Source organism: Danio rerio, chromosome 16 (genome assembly GCF_049306965.1).
Source record: "Danio rerio strain Tuebingen ecotype United States chromosome 16, GRCz12tu, whole genome shotgun sequence".
NCBI classification, from domain to species: Eukaryota; Metazoa; Chordata; class Actinopteri; order Cypriniformes; family Danionidae; genus Danio; species Danio rerio.
Genome location: NC_133191.1, coordinates 23,108,295 through 23,135,102, shown reverse-complemented (window position 1 = coordinate 23,135,102; position 26,808 = coordinate 23,108,295). Strand labels below are relative to the sequence as shown.

The 26,808-nt window shown below is 35.2% G+C and overlaps 2 protein-coding genes and 1 long non-coding RNA gene across 7 annotated transcripts in view; 1 reads left to right on the top strand and 2 right to left on the bottom strand.

Moving 5' to 3' along the window:
• The window catches only part of LOC137487900 (uncharacterized), a 1,155,393-nt gene that overhangs the window by 407,649 nt on the left and 720,936 nt on the right, over positions 1-26,808 (bottom strand). The window lies entirely within an intron of this gene.
• si:ch211-154o6.4 overlaps positions 1-26,808 on the bottom strand; it is a 53,596-nt gene that overhangs the window by 13,026 nt on the left and 13,762 nt on the right. The gene's annotated exons all lie outside the window — the stretch shown is intronic.
• cops7a (COP9 constitutive photomorphogenic homolog subunit 7A) lies at positions 242-26,808 on the top strand. Its single transcript, NM_001305596.1, is given in 8 exon segments — positions 242-315; positions 2,195-2,317; positions 8,341-8,416; positions 8,676-8,764; positions 14,088-14,290; positions 14,386-14,491; positions 19,916-20,085; positions 26,460-26,808. Coding segments are annotated over 7 exon segments (807 nt in total). The 5' UTR covers positions 242-315; the 3' UTR covers positions 26,500-26,808.

The following is a 26,808-nucleotide window of genomic DNA, read 5'->3' as shown; positions in this document are numbered from 1 at the left end:
TGGCTTCCTTTGTGGTCAACAGAAAAATAAACTCACAGATGGGAGTCACTTCAGGGAGAGTAAATGTTGAGTAAGTTGGTTGAACTATCCACTTATTTATGTAGACATTTTGAGATTTACCAACTAGTCTTAATTCTCTTGACCACACGATGGCGACGTGTATCCGTTCACTTTCATAATATCTCTTTCTGGTCACGCCCTCCCGTCTGCCTCTCCACCAATCAGAGAGCACGTTATTATGTCGTAGCACGCTTGCCAACGGAAGTAGCATTGGCACGACAGTTGACACAAACATCCTCAGTCTTTGTAAATAAGGTAAATATATCTGCTTTTCTGCACGTTTCAGCTCGCGAAATTAATTACACGTTAGTTCTGCGCATTTCAGTTTATGTTGTAACGTGTATAACATTGCGTGTTTACGTAATACCACAGTTTAACAACGACAAGGCCTTGGTTAGCTTGTTCTGTGTTGATGTTCTTTATACCGGTGTGGTGCTGAAGTGTGAGCACGAGTTCATGTTTATTCTCTAACTGATGTTAATGAGCTTTAAACAACACAACAAATCATTTAAAATCAATTCAAATAAGCAAATAAACGGCTAGGTTGTTGTTTTACGTACTACAGTAACGTTAACGTTAGTGGTAGCTTTAGAGGTAAAGTTGGTTTTATGTACACATTCGGAATTTGTCCTTAATAAATTAATTTCAGAAAAGTATTATGTGCTAATACTCAATCATAAAATAAATTAGCAGCCAATGACAACATTCAGTCAAATAAATAGTGCGTAAATAAATAGTAAGTCTTGAATACTTACATATGTTTTCAGACGGAATATTCAGAGTACCATGGTAAACAATTTAGGGAGCATGTTTCACTAGGCATGGGCTGGTATAAGATTCTGACGACATGGTAACTGTTAGCCTTGGATAAAAATATCACGGTTTCACGGTATTGTGATAACTACTCTAAAATGTATTCTTTTTAAATGTCTGGGTTAAAAGTGAAAACTTTTCCCCTTTGAACACAATAAATTAAATTTTTAGAAACTTTTTAAATATTTTGGAGCAGTAAACATTTCAGATAAATAAATTAAATAAATCATTGATTTCTGCTGTCTTCATTAGTTTCAAAAACAGATTTCTTTACCATTTGAAACGGCATCATTGGATATCATTTCTGCTAGAGGTACTGTTGTTCTGAAAACAAACAAACATAAGTAAAACAAACACACACACACATACACTGTAGGAATATATAGCAGAAATTTTTTACTTTTCCAAACTGCTGTATACCTTGAAAGCGGGGGTTATCATCCTATGCCTACATGTCACAAGTTGTCACTAAACAAATGTGCGAATATAAAACTAACATTTATTATTAGTGAACACAAATCACACTTTTCCTATGTGATAAACATTGTTTTCTGAAATGTTGTATGTGACGTGTGATGTGTTATGTACCATTTGCAGTCTCATAAATATTGTCTTTCTGGTGTATGTAATTGCTTTCCTGTTTTATCTCTTTAAAATGTTTTCTTGGCCGTCCCTGAGCTGTGATCAGTCCAACTGGCAGCCTTGTTTTAATCATAATTAAAGTGCATCATGCATAACTTTACCCTGATAATGTTGTTATTTTTACCCTGAGCCACCTGTCTTATTAAATCCCTGCATCAAAGTGTCATGGAAAGCATATTGCCGTGGATCAACAGCAATTTAACAAGCCCTATGAAACGGGTTTATTGTACATGAGTTATTGAGGGTTGCTGGTACAGATTTAACAAGAACAAATCTTGCATTTAATCCCTCCTCTCTGTTTATGGAATCTGCATTTCCTTAAACTTTGCAGGTCCTTTTTTTGAGGTAAAGTTGATATTATATTTGCACATTCATTCAGTGACAACTTGTGACATGCTCCCTATATTATTGACCATATTACTTTAACTATTCCCTCTGAAATAGTATTCAAGCATGATTTAAAACAACATTAGCACTATTTAATTGACAGAACAACGCACTTTGGGAATTATTGGCTGCTAATAGGATTTCCCTATTTACAATTTGCAAAGAATACTTTTCTTAGTTTATGTTATTAGGAGAAAGTCCAAATGTGTAAATATATAAAACCAACTTCACCTCTATTATCCATTTTGGGCTTTAAGATGTGGGTTGTTTAAACCTTGTTTCTCTTTGTCAGATGGAGGTGGATCAGCTACTGTCTCTCTCAGGTTCAGCTTTGGCTCAGGCTATCAGCTCTATACTGGAAACACCAGGCCTCTACGTGTTCTCAGACATATTAGAACTGCCCAACGTCCGTGAGGTGAGGAATATATGTGTGCAGACGAATCTATTTCAGTTACTCTTGATGACTCTATATGAATTCTGTCAGATGTAATTATTTTAAATGGCAGCACCTGTGTCATCTTAAATGTCATGGCTATTAGGCTTCTGTTTAAGAGCTACTTTGTTTTATTATTTATTGATGTCTCTCACCATTCTGTCTAAAAGCAAATGTATTTTTGCACTTTCTATTCAGATTAGATTAATGTAGCATGATCTTGAAAACCACAGAAGGCATCTGATTTATTTAAGGGATCATGAAATGGAAAATCCAAATGATCTTGATGTTGACAAAAATAAGAGGTTATTTTACTGTGAAACCATACTGCAAGTTTCTGATTGGAAAATCGATGTCATGATTTTTCTTTGACACGCCCCTTAACATTCATCTTTGTCATGTGTAATGAAGGAGGCGTGTTCTGAGCAACTGTTTGTCAATAACAGCTGTGAAACTGCCTTAGCAATAAGATGTGAGGAAAACTGTCAAACTGTTGGGGAAGCTGCTCTTGAGGAATCAGGAAACGTAGCTAAGTTCTGAAACTATCTTAATAAGCTATAAATTGCTCATCAGTACTTTGGAAATGTAGCTAAGCTACTGTCAAACTTCTAAAAAAAAAAAAAAGTATCTTGCTACTAGGGGTGTAACGGTTCACAAAAATCATGGTTCGGTTTGATACAACAGTGGTGTCACGGTTCGGTATGTTTTCGATACAGCAAAAGAGAAAAAAGCCAGAGGATTTTTCTGATTTAATTTTTTTAATTTATTAAAAGCAACATCCTAAAAGTAGGATCTTGTTTAGTTTTTTTTTCTTTTACTTTAAACAGTAATAGAGTTATACTTCCAGGGTTTCTGCTCAGCAGCAAATAAAACAAATCCTTCTTTATACTCAAAACCAAAAAGCTGCTTATAAAAAAAATAAATATAATTTTGTAGTAGTTTAACAAATAAAGAGAAAGAACAATTTAGTTTTTATATGGAGCTCAGTTTCAATCAATTTAATAAAAAGTATATATTTTTTTAATTTTTAGAAAGATGTGTGAGACTTTCGATTTCCGGAAGATTTTCATTCGTTTGCGGGCATCCAGGAGTCTCCCGAAACTTCTGGGAGACTTGGGATGTCTAGGATTACATTATCGTTATTAGCCATTTTGCAAGCTAATGTAGCACGTGCCTGACTGGAGTAGTGTTTGGAGGTAGTCGGGTGTGGTGATATGTGAACAGGTTATTGAGATTGGCTGTTTTGTGTCGGGGTCCAGGGTTGCTGGGGCAACGTGGGCAGAGCCAGCATGAGCAGGCTGACACAGAAGGCAGCAAAATTGCTAATGATTGCATGCTTTAATCAAGCGATATTCTTCAAAAGCTCAAAAGCAATGGTCTACTGTTTAACACTGGGATGCCATGCTGAGCGTTGTTGCACTGAAAACATTTAATTTTGTACTTATTCTCTATTAACTTTTTAGATGTTAGTCTGAATCGAATCGTTCGGTTCTTAATGCGTACCGAACCGAAAGTCTCGTACAGTTTAATACGAATAGGCTGTAGCGATACGCGTTACTAGCTACACTACAAGATAGTACTTCCTGTAAGTAGCAAGCTACATTGAAGCTACTTTTTTCACAAAGGCATTAATTATGAAAACGTGAATAAACGTCAATTTTAAGCAATGCCGAGTTCAGACTGCATGATTTTAGCCTCAATTTTGACTTGGCGACAGGTTTTTAAAGATCGCAGGCAATAGACAATAGGTCGCCGACACCCATGAGATATTTGGCATGCTAAATATCTGTAGCTGTCTGTGATTCTAATCATGCTGTGTGAAATGTGTTCTGATTGAAAATAACATTGACGATTACCTATAGCTGATGAGAGAGCAGCATCCACTATTATGGGTATCTGCAAGTCAGCAGCAGGATGGGGGAGAAGTTAAAAGCATTCGTTTTCAGACTTGACCCAACAAATGGAGAAAAAACTAGTGGAAAATTTGCAGGAGCACCCATGTCTGTTCGATTGTTCATCTAGTTTTCTTCTTAATAAATATACTTTTAACAATGTTAAACTTTTTTATTTATAATAAAAGAAAGAAACATTGTTTATAAATTACAACTAGTTTTCCTGTTTTGACGCACTAAAATATGTTTGAGAAATAACTACATTTGGTTTTTTCCAATTCCATTGGACCAACTAAACCATTACAAAAAATCATTAGTGTTTAGTCTATAAGTCTAGAGTCTCGTTCATAAAGGTCTTAAAAAGTCTCAAGTTTGACATGTTGAAACCTGCAGAAACCTCGTACATTACAATGGCAATGCTGTAAAAGGAACCATATAAAAAACTTTAAATCACATTAACCGTTCAGCGTAAGTTAATCGGGATGGGAAGAAACACTAGTTGTGGATATACCCTATTGTAGTTAAGATATTAGTGGAGATACATCTATAAACTTCAGTATCTAACTGCTCCCCAACACTACAAACTGCTCCCTAACACTGCAAGGCCTTTCTAAAAATCAGGACCAGAATTTCCTGCCTGAAGTTTTTTAACAATGTATGTCTTCATTTCAAACTATTAACAAGCATTTCAGGACATTACATAGCTGAATTAGAAATGCTTGCTTCTGAATTTAGTATATGGTCATCCCCATTAAGGTAAATATAAAACATCAGATGACATTTAATATATTGGCTGTTATTTTCATGCCACTACACATTTTACATCAGACTGTATCTGTAACCAGTAATCATGCTACCAAAATAGTGCACTTGCAAGTAATCGAGAAACAGTGCTGTTACTTTAGTAATATGAGAGGAAAATACTAGGCTATACATGTAAAACTTACCCAGGAAAAACATTTACCACTCTGTAACGACTGGTGAAGTCATTGTGGTTACTTTGCTGCACTTTGTTTTGTCTTGGGATTGAAATCAGGCTCAGACGTATGGCTCAGTCCTCGCCTTTTCCAGTATCACTAAAGCACCAGTGGTGTAATAGAAGACATGGACAACAGGGAGCGGTTTCTGTTTTAGCCAGAGATAACTCCCATTAAAGTGGAGCAGGATTGGGTTATTAGAAATATAATAAAAGAAATAGAAAGTCAGTATACATGCTATAAATGAAAATTAACAATAAGAACTGTTAAGTGCTCATTATTATAGAAAAAAAAAATTACTTTAAAAGGCTTCACTTACAAGTTTGCTAAAAATTGGGATCATCTACTTAATTTTTTTTTTTTTTTTTTTTTTACAACTTTTAGATTTAGTTGATTTATATACAATGCAGATAATGTTATAAGTTGCTTCCTAATTGTATTCAAAGACTGTTTAAATGAGTGAAAATCAGTATAATTCAAGATGAATGTGTATGTTTAAAAAGTGAAGGCAATAATTATTGTATAAAAAGTTGCATCTGTCAAAGAGGTAATCTGAAATTTATGTGATAGATTTAATTAAAATGTTGTATTCACTGTTAAAAGCTATTAGTTACTAGTTAATTAGTTTAAGTTATTAGTAACTAATAAACTTATGATAACTAATAACCTTAACCTTTCTGACTTTGATTGTAATGCTATAATGTGCACCTTTTGTAAAGCTGCTTTGAAACAATAATTATTGTGAAAAGCGCTATACATATATGCTTAAATTAGATTGAATTGTGTATTTCTGTAGTCATGTATGTTTAAAATGATGCCTCTACATTTTGAGACCTGTTTAGTGTAATTTAGTTCAATCTGTATCATTAAAATTAGCACATAGTGTGGTTCATCAGTTATAGGTATATAAAGGATGGGTATAATAAGCAAGGCTTCAGCCTACACTTTTTCAGTAACTATGGTTATACATTTAATTTGTAAAGTTGTTAGTGAGAACCAATTCTTAATGCTCTTTTTTGCAGTGTATATATTGACTTCATATTTCCTTTATATGTATGACCCCACACCTCCACTCATGAGTAATGTATGGTACAAGAAATAGAAATGTTGCTCCACTTAAATGGAAGTTATTTCTAAACATCATTCAAGATCCCTCTCGCCCAGGCCACCAACTGTTTACACTTCTCCCCTCAGGCAGACACCACAGGTCTTTATGCTCTCAAACATCTAGGTATAAAAACAGTTAGTTTTTTTCTCAGGCCATATCCAACCTAAGCAGTTAGCACATCAGTTGCTACCTGTTGTCTTATGGTCATAAAGATACTGTATGTTTTTTTTTTTTTTTTAAACAATTAAGCCGCTTAATTGTAAATATTTTTATGTAAACATTTTTTGGAGGGGTGACACAATGGCTCAGTGGTTAGCAGCACTGTTGCACCACAGCAAGAATGTGATTCGAGTACTGGCTGAACCAGTTGGCATTTCTGTGTGGAGTTTGCATGTTCTCCCTCCGTTCGTGTTTTAGTGTTTAAAAAACCTGCAAATGTCTTTTTTTTTTTTTTTGAGTCTATGTACCCTGAGCTCCTGAAAAAATACAAACAATCAGACCTTTTTGTAGTGCAAACCTCTAAACTGTGCAGTTTATGGGCTCTATTTTGACAATCCATGCGCAAAGCCATAGCACATTTGCTATTTACATGACAGACTTTGTAAGTGGAAAAACTGAATGCTTCACGAGCAAGAAAACAGTTAAACAGAGCATCTACAGCACGAGAATGTTCACATTCTTTACTTTAGCTTTCACTCTTGTGGATAGGGAAACGTGTTGTATGCACAGACATCAATTAAGCTATAAATAATTAATTTTGTTTGTTAAGCGCAATGATTTGTTTCAAAACTATTTCTAAATTCAGTTGTAATTTCTAGCAAACAAATAAATGAACAATATTAACAAAGTGTGGTCAAAAACCTGAGTTATATCCTAAAAGACATGCTGTGCCCCATATGGTCTAAAACCTGACAGGTGGGCAAGTCTAAGCTTGTTTTTAATAAAACAAATATAAATATGCATATAATAAAAAGCAAATTGTTATTAATCAACTGAAAAAGCCCCCCGAGATGATGAAGAAATAAAAGCAGTGATTTTTCATATTTATGTAGGCTAGAAAATAATATGTTTTGTAATATTTTAATCCTTTATTTTTATATCCTATATCTATTCTTATTATATCCTATATATATCCTTAATATTTAAATTATTTTTCATATGTAAAGGTATTTGTGTATTGCTCTACATCTTGTGTGTATTAAGCAGTTTGTAAGTGAGGCACACAACTAACGCGCTCTGCACTGGACTTTAGACCGGTTTTGTTCTGGTCTATAGAAAAGTCTATTATAGCTTCTCAAAAGAGCAACACGCCAGCAATTCGCCTCAACACGCCTCCATTTTACACCAGAACGCCTATGGGCGCACATATGAGCGCAAATGCATTTGCTATTTAAACAGCGTGGTGCAAATCGTCAAAACGACTCTTGCGCCAAGCTGAAACTAGCAAACAACAATTGCGTTGCGCCTTGCACTGCATTGCGCCGGTTGTATTATAGGGCCCATTAAGTAAATGTCAATAAAATAAGTTGTTATTAATGGTATTCATGACCTCTTTATTGTTGATAACATTTGTTCAGCATAATATATTTGTGCAAACTATGGTACTTTTTTATTATTCTTTGAAGAACAGAAAGTAAAACTGCATTGCTTTAAATTATTCATCTTTAATGTATTCATCTTAATTGTCACTTTTAATCAATGTGATGATTCATGCTTTCTCAGTTGCAATTTCTTTAAAACCTTCAAACCCCACACCATTAAAATGGTCATTTGCATATTTATTCATTTTCATATTATTACATTGCCATTTACTAAGAGTTCTATAACAAAAACGGATTGCCAAGTCATCATTATTATATTCCATGCAAGCTTCTCGGCCACATATTGCACAGAGATCCCAGAGTACCCATGTACTGCACTGTCATTCCTACCTAGCCGAACTAAAGTACTTACTGCTAAACACAAAATACTTCAGAGCTTTGTCATATAAATCTCTGTCTGCACTTCACACCCTCTCTCTTTCTCTAGTTGGAGACGGGTCCCCACGCTCCAGTCTACCAGCTCCTGAATCTTTTTGCGTATGGAACCTACTGCGACTATAAAGGTAACCATGACAACAAATGATGTGACCAGATATTGGCCCCCTGGGGCGGAGGTTCGTTCCCCGCTCTGATTCAGAATGAGACTGTACACGCTGCCCTTTGCCTTGCTAAATAAGTTAACTCCGGTGAGGAGAATGCGGGAGTCTCTGGCTTGCGTTGTGTCGCCTGTTTTTACCAGGGCGTTAATGTAATCAGCTGTTTTCCTCCCGGCTGTGTGGATGGTTGTAATGTATGTTAATTTATTGTGCGTCTGCCATTTAGAGAGAACGGCTTCACTTCCTGAACTCACACCCGCCCAGAGGAACAAACTTCGTCATCTGTCAATCATCAGCCTGGCCTCTAATCTGAAGGTAGTCATTGCTTTGCTTTGTGTCTGTATTTTTGAAATAGATTTATCTGTCCAGGTATGTTTGGTAGGGGCTTTTTTATAGGGATATGTTTTTAACAATATTAGTCAAAGTTGTCCATTGCTTACAGCATGCTAGGTTTATGACATATTTTAACAGATCACAGATTTAGAGTATTATCATAATATTGTGATAAAATTATATGTAATATGTTTTATTTTTCACATATAGGTAACTATTTATGTGATGTGGGTAAATGCTGTCAATGGTTTCAATCCAGCTACTACCGCAAGTATATTTCAAACCTGTGCAAAGCACTGATAGTATTGTATTTGTATGCTAATGTTTAACGTTTAAGTTTTTGACATGTTATGGATTAAGTTTAATCAAAAAAGATTGCATCAAAACAATCTGTTAAATGGTATATTCCAGTTTTTTTTTTTACTCGCATGCATCTTTTTAAAACAATTTATCGGGGGAAAAATTAAGAATTAAGAAACCATTTCAGACCATGGATCTCAAAACCTGTCTGTAACGTGTAAAATGGGCTATATAAATGATCTGGAATCTAAAGGTTCGAAATTGCCTTTAGAGTTCATTCTTAGCAATTCATATTACTAATCTAAACACTTTTTATTTAAGTTATTGAAATGTACAAAATGTCTTCGAGGAAGATGATCTTTACTTTTAATACAATTATATTTTTAGGTAATAAAAGAAAAAAAAAAACATTTTGGTTCAATATTTTTTTCCCCAAAAAATGTACATATGCACTTTAAGATTGGTTTTGTAATTTAGGGTCTCGTTTAATTAATACTGTGATATTGTAATGGCTTTGAAGTAAGCACAGTCATTCACCTGAGCAAAAAGCCATCTGATTCACTAGTGATGTAAGTGTCATTTCAAATGACAGTTTATATACTGTGTGTGTGTGTGTGTGTGTGTGTGTGTGTGTGTGTGTGTGTGTGTGTGTGTGTGTGTGTGTGTGTGTGTGTGTGTGTGTGTGTTTTTTGTGTGTGTGTGTGTGTTTTTGTGTGTGTGTGTGTGTGTGTGTGTGTTTTTGTGTGTTTTTGTGTGTGTGTAGATAGTGTATATATATATATATATATATAAATATAGATAGATAGACAGACAGACAGACAGACAGACAGACAGACAGACAGACAGACAGACAGACAGACAGACAGACAGACAGACAGACAGACAGACAGACAGACAGACAGACAGACAGACAGACAGACAGATAGATAGATAGATAGATAGATAGATAGATAGATAGATAGATAGATAAATAGATAGATAGATAGACTTGAAAGTGACTTCAAATAAGCAATGACTTGACTTGACTATGAGTCTGACAAAAATTGACTTGACTTGCTTGGGACTTAAATGTTATGACTTGAGACTTTCTTGTGACTTGCACATGTGTGACTTACTCCCACCTCTGCAATATTGTATAAATACGTTTTTACATTGTACTTATGCTTAATTAAATACCTGCGTATAATTACACTGTTGACCATCTCTTATACCTTAACCCACCCTTAAATCTACATATACCACCAGACCTTTCCCTAACCTTTTCCCATATTTCATCCAGAAGTGTTATGCAATACACCATGAACTCATTAAGTCCATTTATTTGCATTTTGATGTAAGTGCATAGTAGTTGAGGTAACTTAATATAGAGTGGGAACAAAAATACTTGGTGTATTGCTTTTATTATGTATACATGTTCAAAGTAAATAATTACATTTCAAAAGTATTATAAAGCACAAAAGGTAACACTTTACAATAAAGTCTTATAATATAATAATATAATATAATTTAATAGTCTTATAGTAAACATTAGTTAATGGATTAAAATCATCATAGAGATAAAGGCCTATTTATTACAGTTTTGTTAATATTAGTCTAAAATACAAATTAATTTTATTAGTTATTTAAGGTGCAGTATGTAAGTTTGACACCCAGTGGTTGAACTAGGTATTGTATTCCTAGATCAAAACAAACGCAAGAGCAGGTTGCCTGATTGAGGACCAACAGAAGCAATTCTCGAGTCTAAAGGCAGATTTAAATCATGTTCTGAATAAAAGCAACAACAAGCAATGAAAAAAAAAATGTTTTCCATAGTTAAAGGAATTTTTGTTCTAACCAACACCTTGAATTGATATATTAGAAAGGCTTCTATTTCTCACAGTTGAACAACAGAAAACTGACAAAGATCATCTCAGGTACACCTCATGTGCTTAAGGGTGCTTTCACACCTGCCTTATGTAGTTCGATTGAATCGCACTAGAGTTCGTTTCCCCTTTTGGTACGGTTCGTTTGGGCAGGTGAGAATGCAGCAATCATACTCGAGCGGACCAAATAAGCGTACCGAGACCTGCTTGAAGAGGTGGTCTCGGTACGCTTTCAAACGAACCCTGGAGCGGTTCGTTTGTGGTGAGAAAATGATCCGTACTAAAACAGGTCCAACCGCAAAAAGTACTGTGCGTTTTGGACTAATTTAGCTGCCGTAGGCTGATGCGCTGTGCATTATGGGATATGGAGGAAAAAAATTGGTTGACAGCGCTTTACCAAGAGAGAGAGAGAGAGAGAGAGGGGGAAAACATTACCTGATAGATTGTTGGTAATATTTCCACAAGATGACTACACACTACAGATGTGAAAGCACCCTTATTCAGTGTTAAATGCTAACAATCTACAACAGAAAACTGACAATGATCATCTCAGGTACACCTCATGTGCTTTATTGAGTGTTAAATGCTAACAATCTACAACACAAAACTGACAATAATCATCTCGGGTTCACCTCATGTGCTTTATTCAGTGTTAAATGCTAACAATCTGAGTTTGAATGCCGTCTTACATGACATTTCTTACCAAACTAGTGAATGCAGCAGCAGAGAGCTCACCTTAGATCTTGAAAATAAAAAAAAAATGTTTGAAATTGAACTTTAGACTAAAAACCAACACATCAGTGATTCAGCAGGTACATTTAATAATGTTAAAGAGGTTTAATATGTATTAATTAGATTATAACCGTACTATTATATGAGTGAGTGCATATTCTGTGCTTCTGAATGGCTGTATTGTAAATTTCTGTTGTGTTTCGTCTTGTGCAAACAGCCAAATTGCTTATCACTGTGTATCTCATCACGCAGTGTGTTAAGACACGGGGTTCAGTGTTTCCTCTAGGATTTTTTCCAGCTGTGGCAGCAGGCCTTTTTTACACAAATCTACCAACTACCTGTGGCATTATTTCAATGACAAATTATGTGAGTGCAGTGTTACGAGTCGAGATCGCGTTAATGTAATAGCCTACGAGCATGCAAATCTCTTTGCTTGCACACCGATTTCCTCTGTTCGTGCACTAAACTTCTTGCACGCCCCCTCAAATATATGCTGCTCAAGCGCAGATCTTCTTGTGCGCTCTCAAATAAACGCTGCTGAATTGCGATTTAGTGCGTTTATGTAACAAGTATGTCTCCAACATTTATTTGATTTGCTAGAAATATTAATGAATGTCTCCAATAGAGCTACAGAGCAACATTAATGCATCCTGAAGTGAAGTGAAACAGCTATGCGTCGTGTTGGCTGGCCTCACACATCATGCACCTGTCAGTCAGTCAGTCAGCACGTAACCTTCAAGGGTTAAACAAATAGTGCACAGCACTGCTACGGTTACAGAAAAGTTTGCGCTGTTATAGTTCACTTACCTTTTAATACGTTTTGGTGCGATTATCACCCACTATCAAAAAAACAACACGACTGAATGCTTTAAATGGAAAGCTGTAATGTAGCTGTGGTGGGATCAATTTTGGTGTGGCGCCCCGCCATAGAAGAATAAATGTAGCGGAAACCATGGGGTTACAATATAACCTGCTTACCTAATGTTTAAGCTCGTAATAATATTATTTGCTAACTAATAACCACATGCGCAACTCTGAATCTGGCTCTCATTTTGGAGTCTGCTACTGTCCACCTGAGGTCGCATTCAGTCAATGGCGCATGGTTTTGAGAGCCTTTCGGAATTAATGAATGAAATGCGCTGTTTTCCAACAAGGCAACCCGGGGTGCTGAAATATAATTGGGTAAACTGGCATTGGGTGGGTTAAAATGACCAAAACAAAGACAGACGTTCCAGCATGTAACTCATATTTTCAAAGCAGAATATCTGACTTCAGCATTGTTTTTCAGATAAACAAGAATTTTCACTTGGTATTTTTCTTAAATATCTGCAAACAAATTATGCTATTTTTATGCTTTAAAGTCAAAAACGTACATACAGCACCTTTAACTATATTTTAATAAAGACATTACGACTACCAATAGCATGTTATCAGGCATTAACTAAGCTATATATATATATATCACTTGATGTTAATAAAAGCTTTTGTCATTTTTACCATGAGTGTAAATGGATGTTTGAATGGTTGTTAACTATTGGAGCCTAATCAATATACAATAGTCCTATAAATAGTGAATGAAATTTTACTCAATATTTCAGCATGTAGTAGGCCAGATTACAATGTGAAAATGTCCATGTTTGAACTATTAAGGCTATATATTAAGAGTACAAACATTTGGCAGTTATGAACTAACTAAATACAATGTTAATATTTTTTTAAAAAGGTAATCTATAAATGTAAATAATAAATATTTAATAATGTTATTTTGAGTGCCCACAACATTAATATTGTGCATGTTCATTATCATTTATCAATATTATGTCAATATCTTGCATTTTGGCATATGTCTAATGCATAATTAAAAAAAGAAAGTTTCTCATTTTCTCACAAAAATTTTGATATTAATGTGAAATAAACAGCAATGGTTTGAATAAATGGCAGTTTACTTAAAGTTATAGATGTTGCTGTCAGATCGTATCAACCAGTGTATATGAATTTATTTTCACTTCAAACTTGCAAATATATATTCATTATGCGGAATGACAATATTTTACCCACAGTTTGACATTACGTTATTTGAAACATTAAAGTAGACAGTTTGCATGCATAATTACTTTTGTTAATTAAATTAGATGCAAACAGCAAATTGTCATCTTTTACCATTAGATATGACAGTAGAAGAGAGAAAAAAAAGATGCTGTTACTTTGGTTTCATGTTGAGTTCTGTTATGATCGGCATCCAGCCGTTAACAATATGACATATTATTGGTATTAACATGCATGATTGAGAAAACCAATATTCTTTTATCATGCCTCTGTAATATTACTAGAACAAATTATATGTTTTAACCTACCCCAGAGCGTACTATTTCTAAGAAATAAAGCAAAATAACAGCTCTTTCTTTCAACAGTGTCTGCCATATTCACTACTGCTCCAGCAGTTAGAGCTGAAGAATGTGCGTGAGCTGGAAGATCTGCTGATTGAGGCCATTTACAGTGACATTATCCATGGGAAACTGGACCAGAGGAACCAGCAGGTCGAGGTAGATTGCAGTATAGGTCGAGATCTGGGTCCCAACGAATTACCAAACATTGCCAACACACTGCAAGAGTGGTGAGTGTGTGTTTATGTTTGTGTCAGGCTGCTGCTGTGAATTAATAAAAATGTCTTGCTTGTGGCGTTAAAAATTCTGTCTGTCTCTTTGTCAGGTGTGCAGGCTGTGAAGCAGTTCTGTGTGGCATTGAAGAACAGGTGTCAAGAGCCAACCAGTACAGAGAAAGCCAGCTCAAGGTCAAAGTTCAAGTGGAAACAGAGGTTTGTTTGTGAATCTTCTTTCAATTTAAGGCCCTGTGTCTATCAAAGAAATGTAACCAAACGACAATGCCAGAAGTTTTCTGAAAACTCAGACACATTTTTTCAGTTGGACTGATTCTAGCAAACGTCAATTGTTCATGACCAGCAATGAAGACACATTATAGAGTACTATTTCATTTTTCTCAAACTAAGAAGCGACATCAATTAAAAAAAATTGATGGACACAGTTAAAGTGACATTTAACATGTCTAATATAAACATTTACATTTAGCAGACACTTTTGTCCAAAGTGACGTACAATTGAGGAGGCATTCAGCAACTCAATAAGAAGAGGCAATACACATAAGAAGTGCTAAATATACAAAGAATCAGAGAATTAAGTGCTAGATTTAGAAGGGGATAATTTTTACAGAGAAAAGAGTGTTTCTACAGGTGGTTTGTTAAGCCCACTCATCTGTGTAAAGCACACTTCATAAGTGCACAATAGTGCATTTATGAATGCCCCTTAAATATTTCTCAAATATTGTTAAACAGAGCATGGAAATTTTTACAGTATGTCTGATAATATTGTTTCTTTTAAAGAAAGTCTTATTTGCTTTATTTCGGCTAAAATAAAAGCATTTTTTAATTGTTTAAAAACCGTTTAAGGTCAAAATTATTAGCCCTTTTAAGCTATATTTGTTTCGTATATTTGTTTCGTATGTTTTTGTAACAGAACAAACTACATTATACAATAACTTGTCTAATTACTCATCCTGCCTAGGTAACCTAATTAACCTAGTTAAGCCTTTAAATGTCACTTTAAGCTGTATAGAAGTGTCTTGAAAAATATCTAGTAAAAACTTATTTACTGTCATCATGGCAAAGATAAAATTAATCAGTTATTAGAAATGAGTTATTAAAACTATTATGTGTAGAAATGTGATGAAAAAAAATCTCTCTGTTAAACAAATTGGGGACAAAAATAAACAGGGGGGCTAATAATGCAGGGGGCTAATAATTCTGACTTTAACTATATAAAGAGAGAGAGATATGGAGTGATTGTAAGAAAGTGTCTGGTTCAAATGTGCAAAACTGGTGCAAGTGTCAGTTAAATCGTCGGGGAGATGAAAGTGTGTTTTCTACAGGTGATTTGTTAAGACTACTCACCTGTATGAAGCACACTCAGAATTGCTTAAAGAGTGTTTTATGGGTCATTTACACCGAACACGATTTACGTTAAAAAACGTGAGGTGCGCCTCACTGCCTTTCTTGTTAAAAACAAAAAAAAGAAGCACAATGCGCATTTTACGTCGCTAGGCAACAACTAATTCTGCTGCGTATTGTGCGCAAGTGTTGCCGTGGATATTGGTATGAACGCAAAATACGCATTCAGTGTGATTGGCCCATAACAAAATATGCATTTTTTTTAATATGCTGGTTTCATGTGTTTGACATTTTTATATGATTTTAACGTTCATATTAATGACCCTAAAATGTAACGTTATTTACACCTAGTGTAAACGGTAATTATATATTTTCTTTATTCTTATTCTTTTGGTACAGGTGAATTGGGTAAGCTAAATCATCCATAGTGTATGTATGTGTGTGCATGGGTTTCCCTGTGATGGGTTGCGGCTGGAAGGGCATCCGATGCGTAAAACAAATGCTGGATAAGTTGGTTAATTCCGCTCTGGCGACCCCAGATTTATAAAGGGACAAAGCCAAAAAGAAAATGAATTAATGGTCTTAATATTTAACAGACTTTGTATTATCAGTTCACTGATGTTGACTTGACAGATTATTAAGTTGCAAACACAAGAGAATTTTGTATATAGTTTTAAGTCAAAATCTTTTGCCTTCCTGTGAAAGATGTATTATAAGTGATATTTAATGAAAGCAATGTTGCCATTACTGACTATAATATTTTTTTCTTCTGGAGAAAGTCTTATTTTTGTTTTATTTAGTAGTTTTTAATTTAATAAAAAATAAATAAGTTTTAAGGTTTACAATTACACTTATTAGCCCCCTTATGCAATATATTTTTTGATTGTCTACAGAAATTAACCTAGTAAGGACTTTAAACTGCATTTTAAGCTGAATACTGGTATCTTGAAAAAACCAAATATTGGTAAAATATTATGCACTGTCATCATGGCAAAGAAAAAAAATAGAAATTATTAGATTATTGTTATAATAAATTATTATAAATTAGTTATTAAAACTTAAAATGTACAGGGGATCTAATAATTCAGGAAGGCTAATAATTCTGACTTCAACTGTACATATCTGAGAAAGTGACAGTTGATCTAAATAGTATGAATAAATATGTTAATACTTAAAACATAGTAAATGTTTTGTTTAAAATTGAATATAAAAATAAGTCTGAATAACATTTTTAAAATCATGCCAAAAAAGTCCAAATGACATATATGCTGTAAGCGATGCCCGTAGCCAGGGGGGGTTCGGGTGGTTTGAACAAACCACCCCCCACAGCCAAAAGGTCCAGAATTTGTCCTTTTAACTATTTTATGTAATTTATTATTATATAATATATTTATTATTTAATTAAAATAATATATTTATATTCAATATGTATTGTAATAACGTATAATTTTAAATAACTCAAATCCCATGAAGCCTTAAAGCCACAATAATGTAACATGTGTCACGTGACATAACCCACTGAGTGGTAACATTTGAATCTTTGATGCGACATCCATACTGAGTAATGATGTGGGTCGAAAAGAGCAAAAGAGGCAGAAAAGGCAGGCAGCAGGGTCATCATTATCACAAAATATTGAACATTAGTTCAAAAATACTGCCAAACAGGGTAAGGCTAATGTTATTTACATCCTAACAGATGAAAATCTGCCCCTATCCATGAGGTTCTAAGTTAACTGGCCCCATTAGCCTGGACGTCCTGTGTATTTATTGACTTGTCCAGTACATGACCTCCCTTTCCCTATTTTTTACATTTTTGTTTTTTTAATAACTGTCCGACAAGAGCTTTAATGGCAACTGGAGTCCTCAGCCGCCAGATGTCACTTCACAGCAAAAGGCTCTAACCCCGTCACGTCTGTGTTTTTGAGGCTGTTTGGTCACTTCATTGGTTTTATTTTGATCGGATTTAAATCCGATCGCTCAAACCACTTCAGAAGGTGATCTGGAATGCATTCCAAATGAAACTGGACAGGTATATTAATTTTTTAGACAAAATTAATATAAACAAAATAAATTTTGACCTGGAGAAATTCTGACCTGCGCCTGAAACACCTTTAGGTGCGCTTTTACAACCAAAACTCTATTAAAAACATATTTACTATTAGCATAAAACGTATTTAACTTTTCAGGCCTGTAGCCAGGGGGGTTTGGAACTTGGAAGACCCACCTCTCACTGAAAAAAGTCCAGAATTTGTCCAATATGTGAGCTCATGTCCTATTTGACTGCTATGCCATCATAAATAATGAAAATAATCCATCGAAAAAGGCTTTAAGACCAAACGGAATCCTCTGTCGGCTGTTGCTTCGGTGTAACTATAATCTGATGTAAGAGAAGTTTTCTTTATTAAATTAATTTAAATATATCTAGGCTATTGTTGATGTCCAGGAATTTTCAAATGTACTTTTTTTACCAAAAAGGCTAGAAAAATTCTGGAAAATTCATTATTATTATTATTATTGTTATTATTATTATTATTATTATTATTATTATTAATATATTTCAAATATAATTTTTTATTGAAATGGCCAAATTGTGACTGTGGACAGTTGAATGTGCTGGCAAGTTTGTTTTTTGTCTAATAAATGACAGTAAATTACAGTTGTTATTTTTACTTTAAAACTTTAACAGGTTGCTATTTTTTCCTAATGATATATGATGCAATAGTTGTGTATTTTAAAAATTTGTCTTGTTTTAATTTTTCTTTATTGCAATTTTTTAGGAAATATTTTTAGTGCATCAAAAAGTGTGGTTTTGATGACATCTGACTAGCTAATCCAGCAAAAAAGGTCACTAAACTGTAGTATTTAAATCTCTAGTTAAATAGAAACTGAGGCGTATAACTGCAAAAAGGTCAATTTTTTGATAAAAAAAAGAACAACCCTCTTTCACCAGGCTGTCTAAGGGCCTGTAAGGAATAATTGACAATGGTCTGTTGACTTATTATAGAATCATGCACACCCGAGGTGATAATATGGCCATGATGTGAAGCAGACAGGCCATTACACCTCAACCGTGCATTATTTTATAATATGTCTATATAACAGAGTCAATTATTCCACTTATACTACGCTGGGTACACCTAAATTTCAAGACACTTTTCTTTTTTGGGGTCTTAATTTGCTCCTGTGCTAGTTTGTAAAGCATCTCACCTGAAGCCTTGTGGTTTATTGTGATTTGAGTTTTGAATGTTGAAACTGTGAAATAAATGAAATCATTTGATGTAGTGATATGGAACTGTAAATCAGTCAAGACCTGCTGGAACAACTTAAAATGAGTGCACACCTTGCACATGTTCATCAGCCAATTAGAATCAAGCGTTCAATTCAGTCTTGTAGTGTATATATAACAAACGTAAACTATATAAATGATGAAAATTATTCCAGACTACTTTGAAAACCATGAAATGCATTCCTCTGAGGCGTTTTCCCCCTCCATTATGATTTCAAGACAGTTGCATCACCCTGACATTTTTTTTTTTATTTGAATCCCTCCCATTCAAAATGAATGTCAGTTCAGGAAGTTCAAAGCATGTTCATCATCTAAAAGGTGCATTAAAGTCATTATGTGTGTTTTTAATGAATATTTCATTAAGCTGACCCACACAAATCACCTGTTTAGGAGTGATCAAACTATAGTGGGTATATATGCTATTCCTGGTGTCCAAAATGTCATCTGTTTGTGATTTTACAGTTTTACACAAAATTAGTTAAATAAAACATTGTTACAGTAGTAATAGTCCACCTCAGTATTGTTTAAATCATACAATACATTACAGTCGGCAGTACAGAGTATGTTCTGTTTAGATTAAAGGCATAGTTCACACAAAAATGAATATTTCCTTGCTATTTATTCATCCTCAAGTGGTTCCATACCTTTATGAGTTTCTATCTTCTATTGAAGACAAAAGAAGATATTTTGAAGAAAGATGAAAAACAGGCAACCATTGACTTCTATCGTAGGAAAAACAGATACAGTAGTTACACATTTTAACCTTTCTTCAAAATGTCTGAAACTCCTAACGGTTTGAAACAGGTAAAGGGTGAGTAAATGATGACAGAATTTCCCTTTTTGGATAAACTATGCCTTCAAAGTGTTAATATTGTGTCTTGAGCACAGCTTCATCTTCCTGCATGTTTAAATAATTTTTTTATGTCACTTCATTGACAACTCCAAGATTCAGTGACAAGTTTTTTTCTTCTTCTTCTCACCTCTTTAATTAGGTATCAAACCTACAAAAAACCCTCAAGGCAAGTTCTGCTTCTCCATCATCTGGCCCCGCCCCTGCCGGAGCAGCATCCAATCAAGATGCAGATCAGCCCGCTGAGCCAAGAGATCCTGCTTCCTCTCAAGAGCCACGGCAACCAGGAAAAAAGAGTTCAAAGGTCAAAGGGTAAGTCCATTTATCTTGGGATTATTGATTTAGAATTGTACCCTTAAATTGATTTAAATTGTTATTTGTCAGATGTACTCAGAACCAATACGTTTATTTCATGCGGCCGCCATTTTAAAAAACAAAAATAAGGCTCTAGTGGGAAGAAACCCGAAAGTAAAGGATCAGCACTGTAAACATTGCAACAACATGCTGTGGACTACAAACCTCCAGCTGTTGCCGTGTTTTCAAAATGCAGATTTGGTGTAAACATCACTTTAATATCAATTAAAAGCAATTTAGCATCAAACAACATCACAATAACATTAAGAGTAATATGCTTAAGTGTCCTTCAGTTCATGGCAAAAGGTAAACACTGTGGCAGGGGTGTCAAACTCAATTCCTGGAGGGCCGAAGCCCTGCACAGTTTAGTTCCAACCCTGCTCCAACACACTTACCTGTAGGTTTCAAACAAGCCTGAAGGACTCAATTAGTTTGATCAGGTGTGTTTAATTAGGGTTGGAACTAAACTGTGCAGAGCTGCGGCCCTTTAGGAACTGAGTTTGACACCTGTGCACTGTGGGGTCGCTTTCCTGCTTCAGCCTATGTAACTCGGTAAGCGATAAAACAATGCAGTCCTCTGTAGCACACCCTCGTGTTGTCGAGTTTTTTTTACTGACATTTAAGCGCTGATTTGCCATGGTGTAGACCAGTACTACAGAAATGACCGTGATTGGCCATGAAGGTTATCAGTTCACCGCTCTTCACCAAGTGCAAACAAAGATACACGTCACAGACACTGGAGCGGTTTAAAGCCATTAAGATTAGTCGATTCATCAGCCTATCGTTCGTCTGTGTTTGCACTCAGTAAACATCAATGAAGTGCGGTGAACTGATGATCTTCACGACCAATCACAGCCGTTTCTGTTAAGCACTGGTGAATATTATGGCAAATCATCGCTATTTAAGAACTTGCTCAACGTCGTTTAAATGTTAGCGGGAAATGGACAGTTTTTTTTTTTTAATACCGATTGGTGCCGAAATTCAGTATCATGACAAGTCTAATATAGTGAAAGAATCTGTTTATTAACTTGAGTTTGGAAAATGCCATCAAAAACGTGTTTGGGAAAGAAAACGTTAGCTAACTTTTTTAATTTCCCTTAATTTAGGTGAAAATGAGGTCTGATATCCCTTTTTATTTTCACTTTCCATTCAGAACAGACCTTCGGGTCACTTAGAAGGCGGTTAAATGATAAACTTGGGTCATTTTCTCGTTGCTGCTAAGATATACAGCCAGGTACACAACAGACTGTGTGACTTCAGGCAATACTTCCAGGTTTCTTCCTACCTCAGCCTCAATTTTACTTTTAAAATGGCGGCCACATGAAATCAGTTTATACCCTTGTGGGTACTGGTTCAAGTCCAGGCTCACAGACCTTTCCAGATGCCACCAGCCACCTACTTCACCTTCTGTCTACATAATATAATGCAAAAACTCCAAAAATACATCTTGTTAAATTGTCAGATATAGTGGAGTTGTTACAGCGCAGTATCTGTTTCAGAAGAGTTTATGTACGTCTTCCTGCCTGTAGTTAAGTGTGATGTAAAAGAAATCAGCCACAGGCTTATAGTTCTAATTAAGCCCTGATGAGTTTAAAATTGTCTCTGTCCTGGTTTGGAAATCTCATGTCAGGATGTGCTCTGGAAAGAGAAGGGGGGCTTTTGATCACCACTGCTTTTTCTTTGTCACTGAAGAGTGTCAGTTAAGAAGAGGTATAATTTATTCAGGGCCGATCTGACACAGATTAATCCGAGTCCAAGGCTTTAAAGCCGTCTCAGTAGAGACCCGTCATTAACATTTCAGTACTATTTCATGGCTGTATGGGAAGCCTTGGCTAATTTTCCGATAATAATTTTGTGATTATTAATATATTATTAGAAACATGCATGAAAGAACCATCCTTGATGCTGTCAGAGTTCAAATCAGGTCCTTTTGTAGAATAATATTAATTGCTGAAATGAAATCATTTATTTAAGCCTTGTATTTTATTTGAAGTTTCCCAATTATGCCATTCTTAAGACTCCAGATGTACTCGCAGAAGTTTTTCTGTTAGGGCTATGAAGGAGTTCTTAACACCTGATCAGCGGAATACTGTTAGCTTTTCATGTTTAGATCAATATGTAAATGCACTCAACGGCTGCTATATTAGGTACACCTGTCCAACTGCTCGTTAACGCAAATTTTTAATCAACCAATCACATGGCAGTAACCCAATGCATTTAGGCATGTATACATGGTCAAGATGACCTGCTGCAGTTCAAACCGAGCATCAGAATGGGGAAGAAAGGTGATTTAAGTGACTTACAACGTGACATAGTTGTTGGTGCCAGATGGGCTGATCTGAGTATTTTAGAAACTGCTGATCCAGAGAGCAAATAGAAGCTTCTATCGAGCTGATAGAAAGGTATGCAAAAGAGCATCTCTGAACGGACAACACATCAACCTTGAGGCAGATGGGCTACAGCAGCAGAAATCCACATTTGTACAATAGAAGAGTGGAAAAACGTTGTCTGGTCTGATGAGTCTTGATTTCTGCTCCGACATTTAAATGATAGAGTCAGAATTTGGCATTAACAACATAAAAGCATGGATCCATCCTGCCTTGTATCAACAGTTCAGGCTGCTGGTGGTGTAACGGTATTGGGGATATTTTCTTGCCACACTTTGGGCCCAATAGTACCAATTGAGCATCATGTCAACGCCAGAGCCAAAGTGTTGTTGCTGACCATGTCCATGCCTTTATGACACAGTGTATCTATCTTCTGATGGATACTTCCAGCAACATAATGCTTCATAAATTATGTCATGAAGCGCGATCATCTCAGACTGGTTTCTTGAACATGACAATGAGTTCACTGTACTCAAATGGCCTCCACAGTCACCAAAACTCAATCCAATAGAGCACCTTTGGGATGTGGTGGAACGGGAGATTCACATCATGGTTGTGCAGCTGACAAATCTGCAGCAACTGCGTGATGCTACCATGTCAATATGGACCAAAATCTCTTGTTGAATATATTCCACAAAGTATTAAGGCAGTTTTGAAGGCAAAAGGGGAGTCTCACCTCGTACTAGTAAGGTGTACCTAATAAAGTGGCCGATGAGTGTATATCCTGCATGTTTTTCTTCCAACAAGGAAATAGTCATGCAGCTGCAAATACAGCGGCGTGAAAGCAGCAGTTAAAAAGCCATTCATCAAAAGTGATGTGGATATATTTGAGCAAATTTTAATTTAACACTCTATTCAAGTAAAGCCACGTCGTTTTTTTTTTACAGTAGGCTGCTGTAAGCATTGTCAGTGTTGCTTTCGAATTACATCAGCGTTAAAATTCAATTTTATACTGTAAAGCATCTCTTTGGTGTTTGTTTTTACTCATTGATTTGAAAATTTAACAGACTGAAATGAACCAGACAACATTCCAAAGTCAAAGGCAGAGCTAGAGAGCCATGACCTCCAATTACATCATTGGTTCAGAGGTGTTTAGCATTGAAAGCAAGCTTTGCAGAAAAAGCTACTTTGAACTTCTATTTAAAATGACAGTTATTCTTTGATTTCAAAAAGTATTTCAGGTTCTTGAAGATTCTTGGTCTCTCTAAGCTCTGATTGCCTAGCATTTTCAACACAAACATCTACACTCAGAACATTATGTCTGCTGTTTGTTCAATCTACTTCTTTAAAATGAGCTGCAGAAACACAATTATTGTTGTTTTTAATGAGGGGGACAACTCAATTGTTTTATGTTCAATCCACTTAAATTTGTACAGACTAATAAATTAACTTAATTCTTTCATGTTTTGCCAACACTAATTGATTGTGTGGAACCTAGCATATTTTATAGTGTATTACTCATTTCTAAATTATAACACTTATTACTTATTCTAATAATTAACAATTTAATGAATTTTGAAATAATATCAAAACCAAATGTCTATTAAACAGACCGCCTAGTTTTTTGCGATTTTGCGATCGCTGAATCCAAAGCAAAATCAACAAAAAGTCGCAAATTTTTGTGATCCTACAAAATGTTGAATTTAAATGCAAAATTAATTGCAAAAAAATTTAATAATCCCATAAAACATCCATTTGCAAACCATATAATCAAACGATATTTATTTCAGTGTGCAATGAATTGTTTTACATGACTTACAGACATTGCAGCTAGTGTAGTAAGCAGACGTGGATGAAGAATAGGTGATTTACATGTGAAGTCAAAGCAAAGACTGGATTAGACATCCTGTGGTGTGAATTAATCATTTTGTGCATTTGACGCACTTTAGTCAATAGCCCCTTTCACACATACAGACCTTTCCGGAAAATTACCGGCAATTTTCCGGAAAGGTTGTATGTGTGAACAGGTCCTTTTTGAAAATACCGGTAAATTCGTTCTGGCTATTTTCCGGAAAGAGAAGTTGTAACATTACCGGCAATTTGCCGGAATGCTGCGCTGTGTGAATGCAAAAGGAATATTTCCGGAATAAGCGCGTGCACGTCTAGAACGTGCTGACGTAAGACTTCTGCTTTAGCCAATCACAACAGTCAGACGCATTTACGTCCGCGCGGTTTGTGAGAATAAAAGCCTTTGAATATTTTTCCAGACGCATTTAGCTGCTAGAAGTTAGTCAGATAACGTTTATATGTTCTCCTTAATGCCAACTGTGCAAATAATCATCGATAAGATGCTTATGATAAGCCGTTGTTTGTTTACCTTCAAGCTTTGCGTGTGCCCATGAAACAGCCTGTGAGCGGCAGCACACGCACATATTATGAACATTTCGACATGCGAATATGATCCTGTGAAAGTTGTTTATAATATTGATCATCAAAAGAGTTTGTAATTTAGTCAAATGTTTACAAATACAAGCGCAGCCGTTTAAAGCTCATTTGTGGTGAATGATGTCAGAATTTACCGGTATTTTGGAATGGATGTGTGAATGCTCTTTTCCGGAAAATTTCCGTAACGTCCTCGCCTGTGTGAACAGCGCTTTTTTGAACATACCGGTAAAGTCGTTCCGTAAATTTTCCGGATATTTTCCGGTATCACTGTGTGAAAGGGGCTTATACTTCAGTCTATATTTCAGAAACATACAAAAAAAGCAAGCAGCTGACAATGATGAAGATTGATTCAAAGATGACGGCCGCTGGACATGACAGAATTAAAAGACATTATTTGTGCTTTACATGTGTGGCTGGTATTATGACGTTAATGAAATATATAAATAATTTCTTTGAACTTTTCCGGCAGTTTATGAGATTCCCTGCCATTGAGTTTTACAGCAATCCGTATTTTAGGTGTATTACAGTAGGGGAAGCCCTAACACGTCCTATATGTGAGGTACATGATGTCAATGAAATCTGAGAAAGAGGAACTAAGAACGTGGGTAAAAATAAAGAGTTATAAGCTTTATTTTTATGATTTATGTCATTGTCATTGTGTCAGAGTACACACCTAACATAGTAGGCTACCTAATATGGTAAATAAGATCAAAATATGCCATTTTTAATCGCATATATATATATATATATATATATATATATATATATATATATATATATATATATATATATATATATATATATATATATATATATATATATCGCAAAAAAAATAGGGGGCCTGATTAAACATCATATTATATTGTAGTACTTCAAGCCCTGAGCAACTTGTTTTAATCTATTGATACATTTGGAATCTTTGAAAAGGTTTTAAAAAAAGAAATCCAAAATTTGTTCCAAAGATTTTAGAAAAATCAAGTGATTTTTTTTTTTTTTCAGTTCTTCACTGTTAAAGGGTTAATTCACTCAAAAATGACCATTCTGCCTTTAATTAGTCACGTTATTCCAATTCGAAAACAGCCAAAACGTTCCATGTGACTTCAGTGGCTCATCTGTAATCATATGAAGACCCAAGAGCACTTTTGTGTGCCAAAAAACTGTAAAAAGCAACATTGCTTCATGGCTAGTTAAAGTAGATGCTGTTTGCCCGCAGCCAACGAAGACCATAAACTGACATTATGCAAATTTGTTACATAAAGCACATGTAGGTTTGAGCTGGAAGTAAGGCTGAAATTATAGATGACTAATTCAAGGCGGTTCTGAATCTGTGTGCTCTTTTGAGACAATAACTCCATTTACAGTGCACTTTGATCCTTGAAGAACTGAATATCTTTAACATTCACAACACATCACAAAGCACTTTAAGGCTTTTTAAAACGTATGTAAATTGGACTAGATCATTAACATTAAAATATGCACTTTTTGTTGCAACAAGGAAAATCATACAAACAAATGAATTCGATAATTTAACAAACAATGCTTTGTTTTTGTGTATTTCAGCCTCCGTGGGAGCGGAAAGATTTGGTCAAAGTCTAACTGATCCCAAACCCTTTAGAAGTCTTCAGAAAGCCACTCACAGACAGACATATTGTGGACTGCTTGCTTGAAAAACAGATAAGCAAACTAACAGCCACCTCTCAGACACAAACCATCATCATAGTAACACAACTTTTACACGATCCCGGGTGTGTGAGTGTTTATACATATATATATATATATACACGCGAGTGTGTTGTAAATGTCATTTAATTTGACTCATGCCCCTTTTTCCTTTGCGTGTTCGTTTCGTTCGTTATTAAATCTGGATGTAAATTGATGAAGCCAATGAATAAATGCTATCCATCTGTCA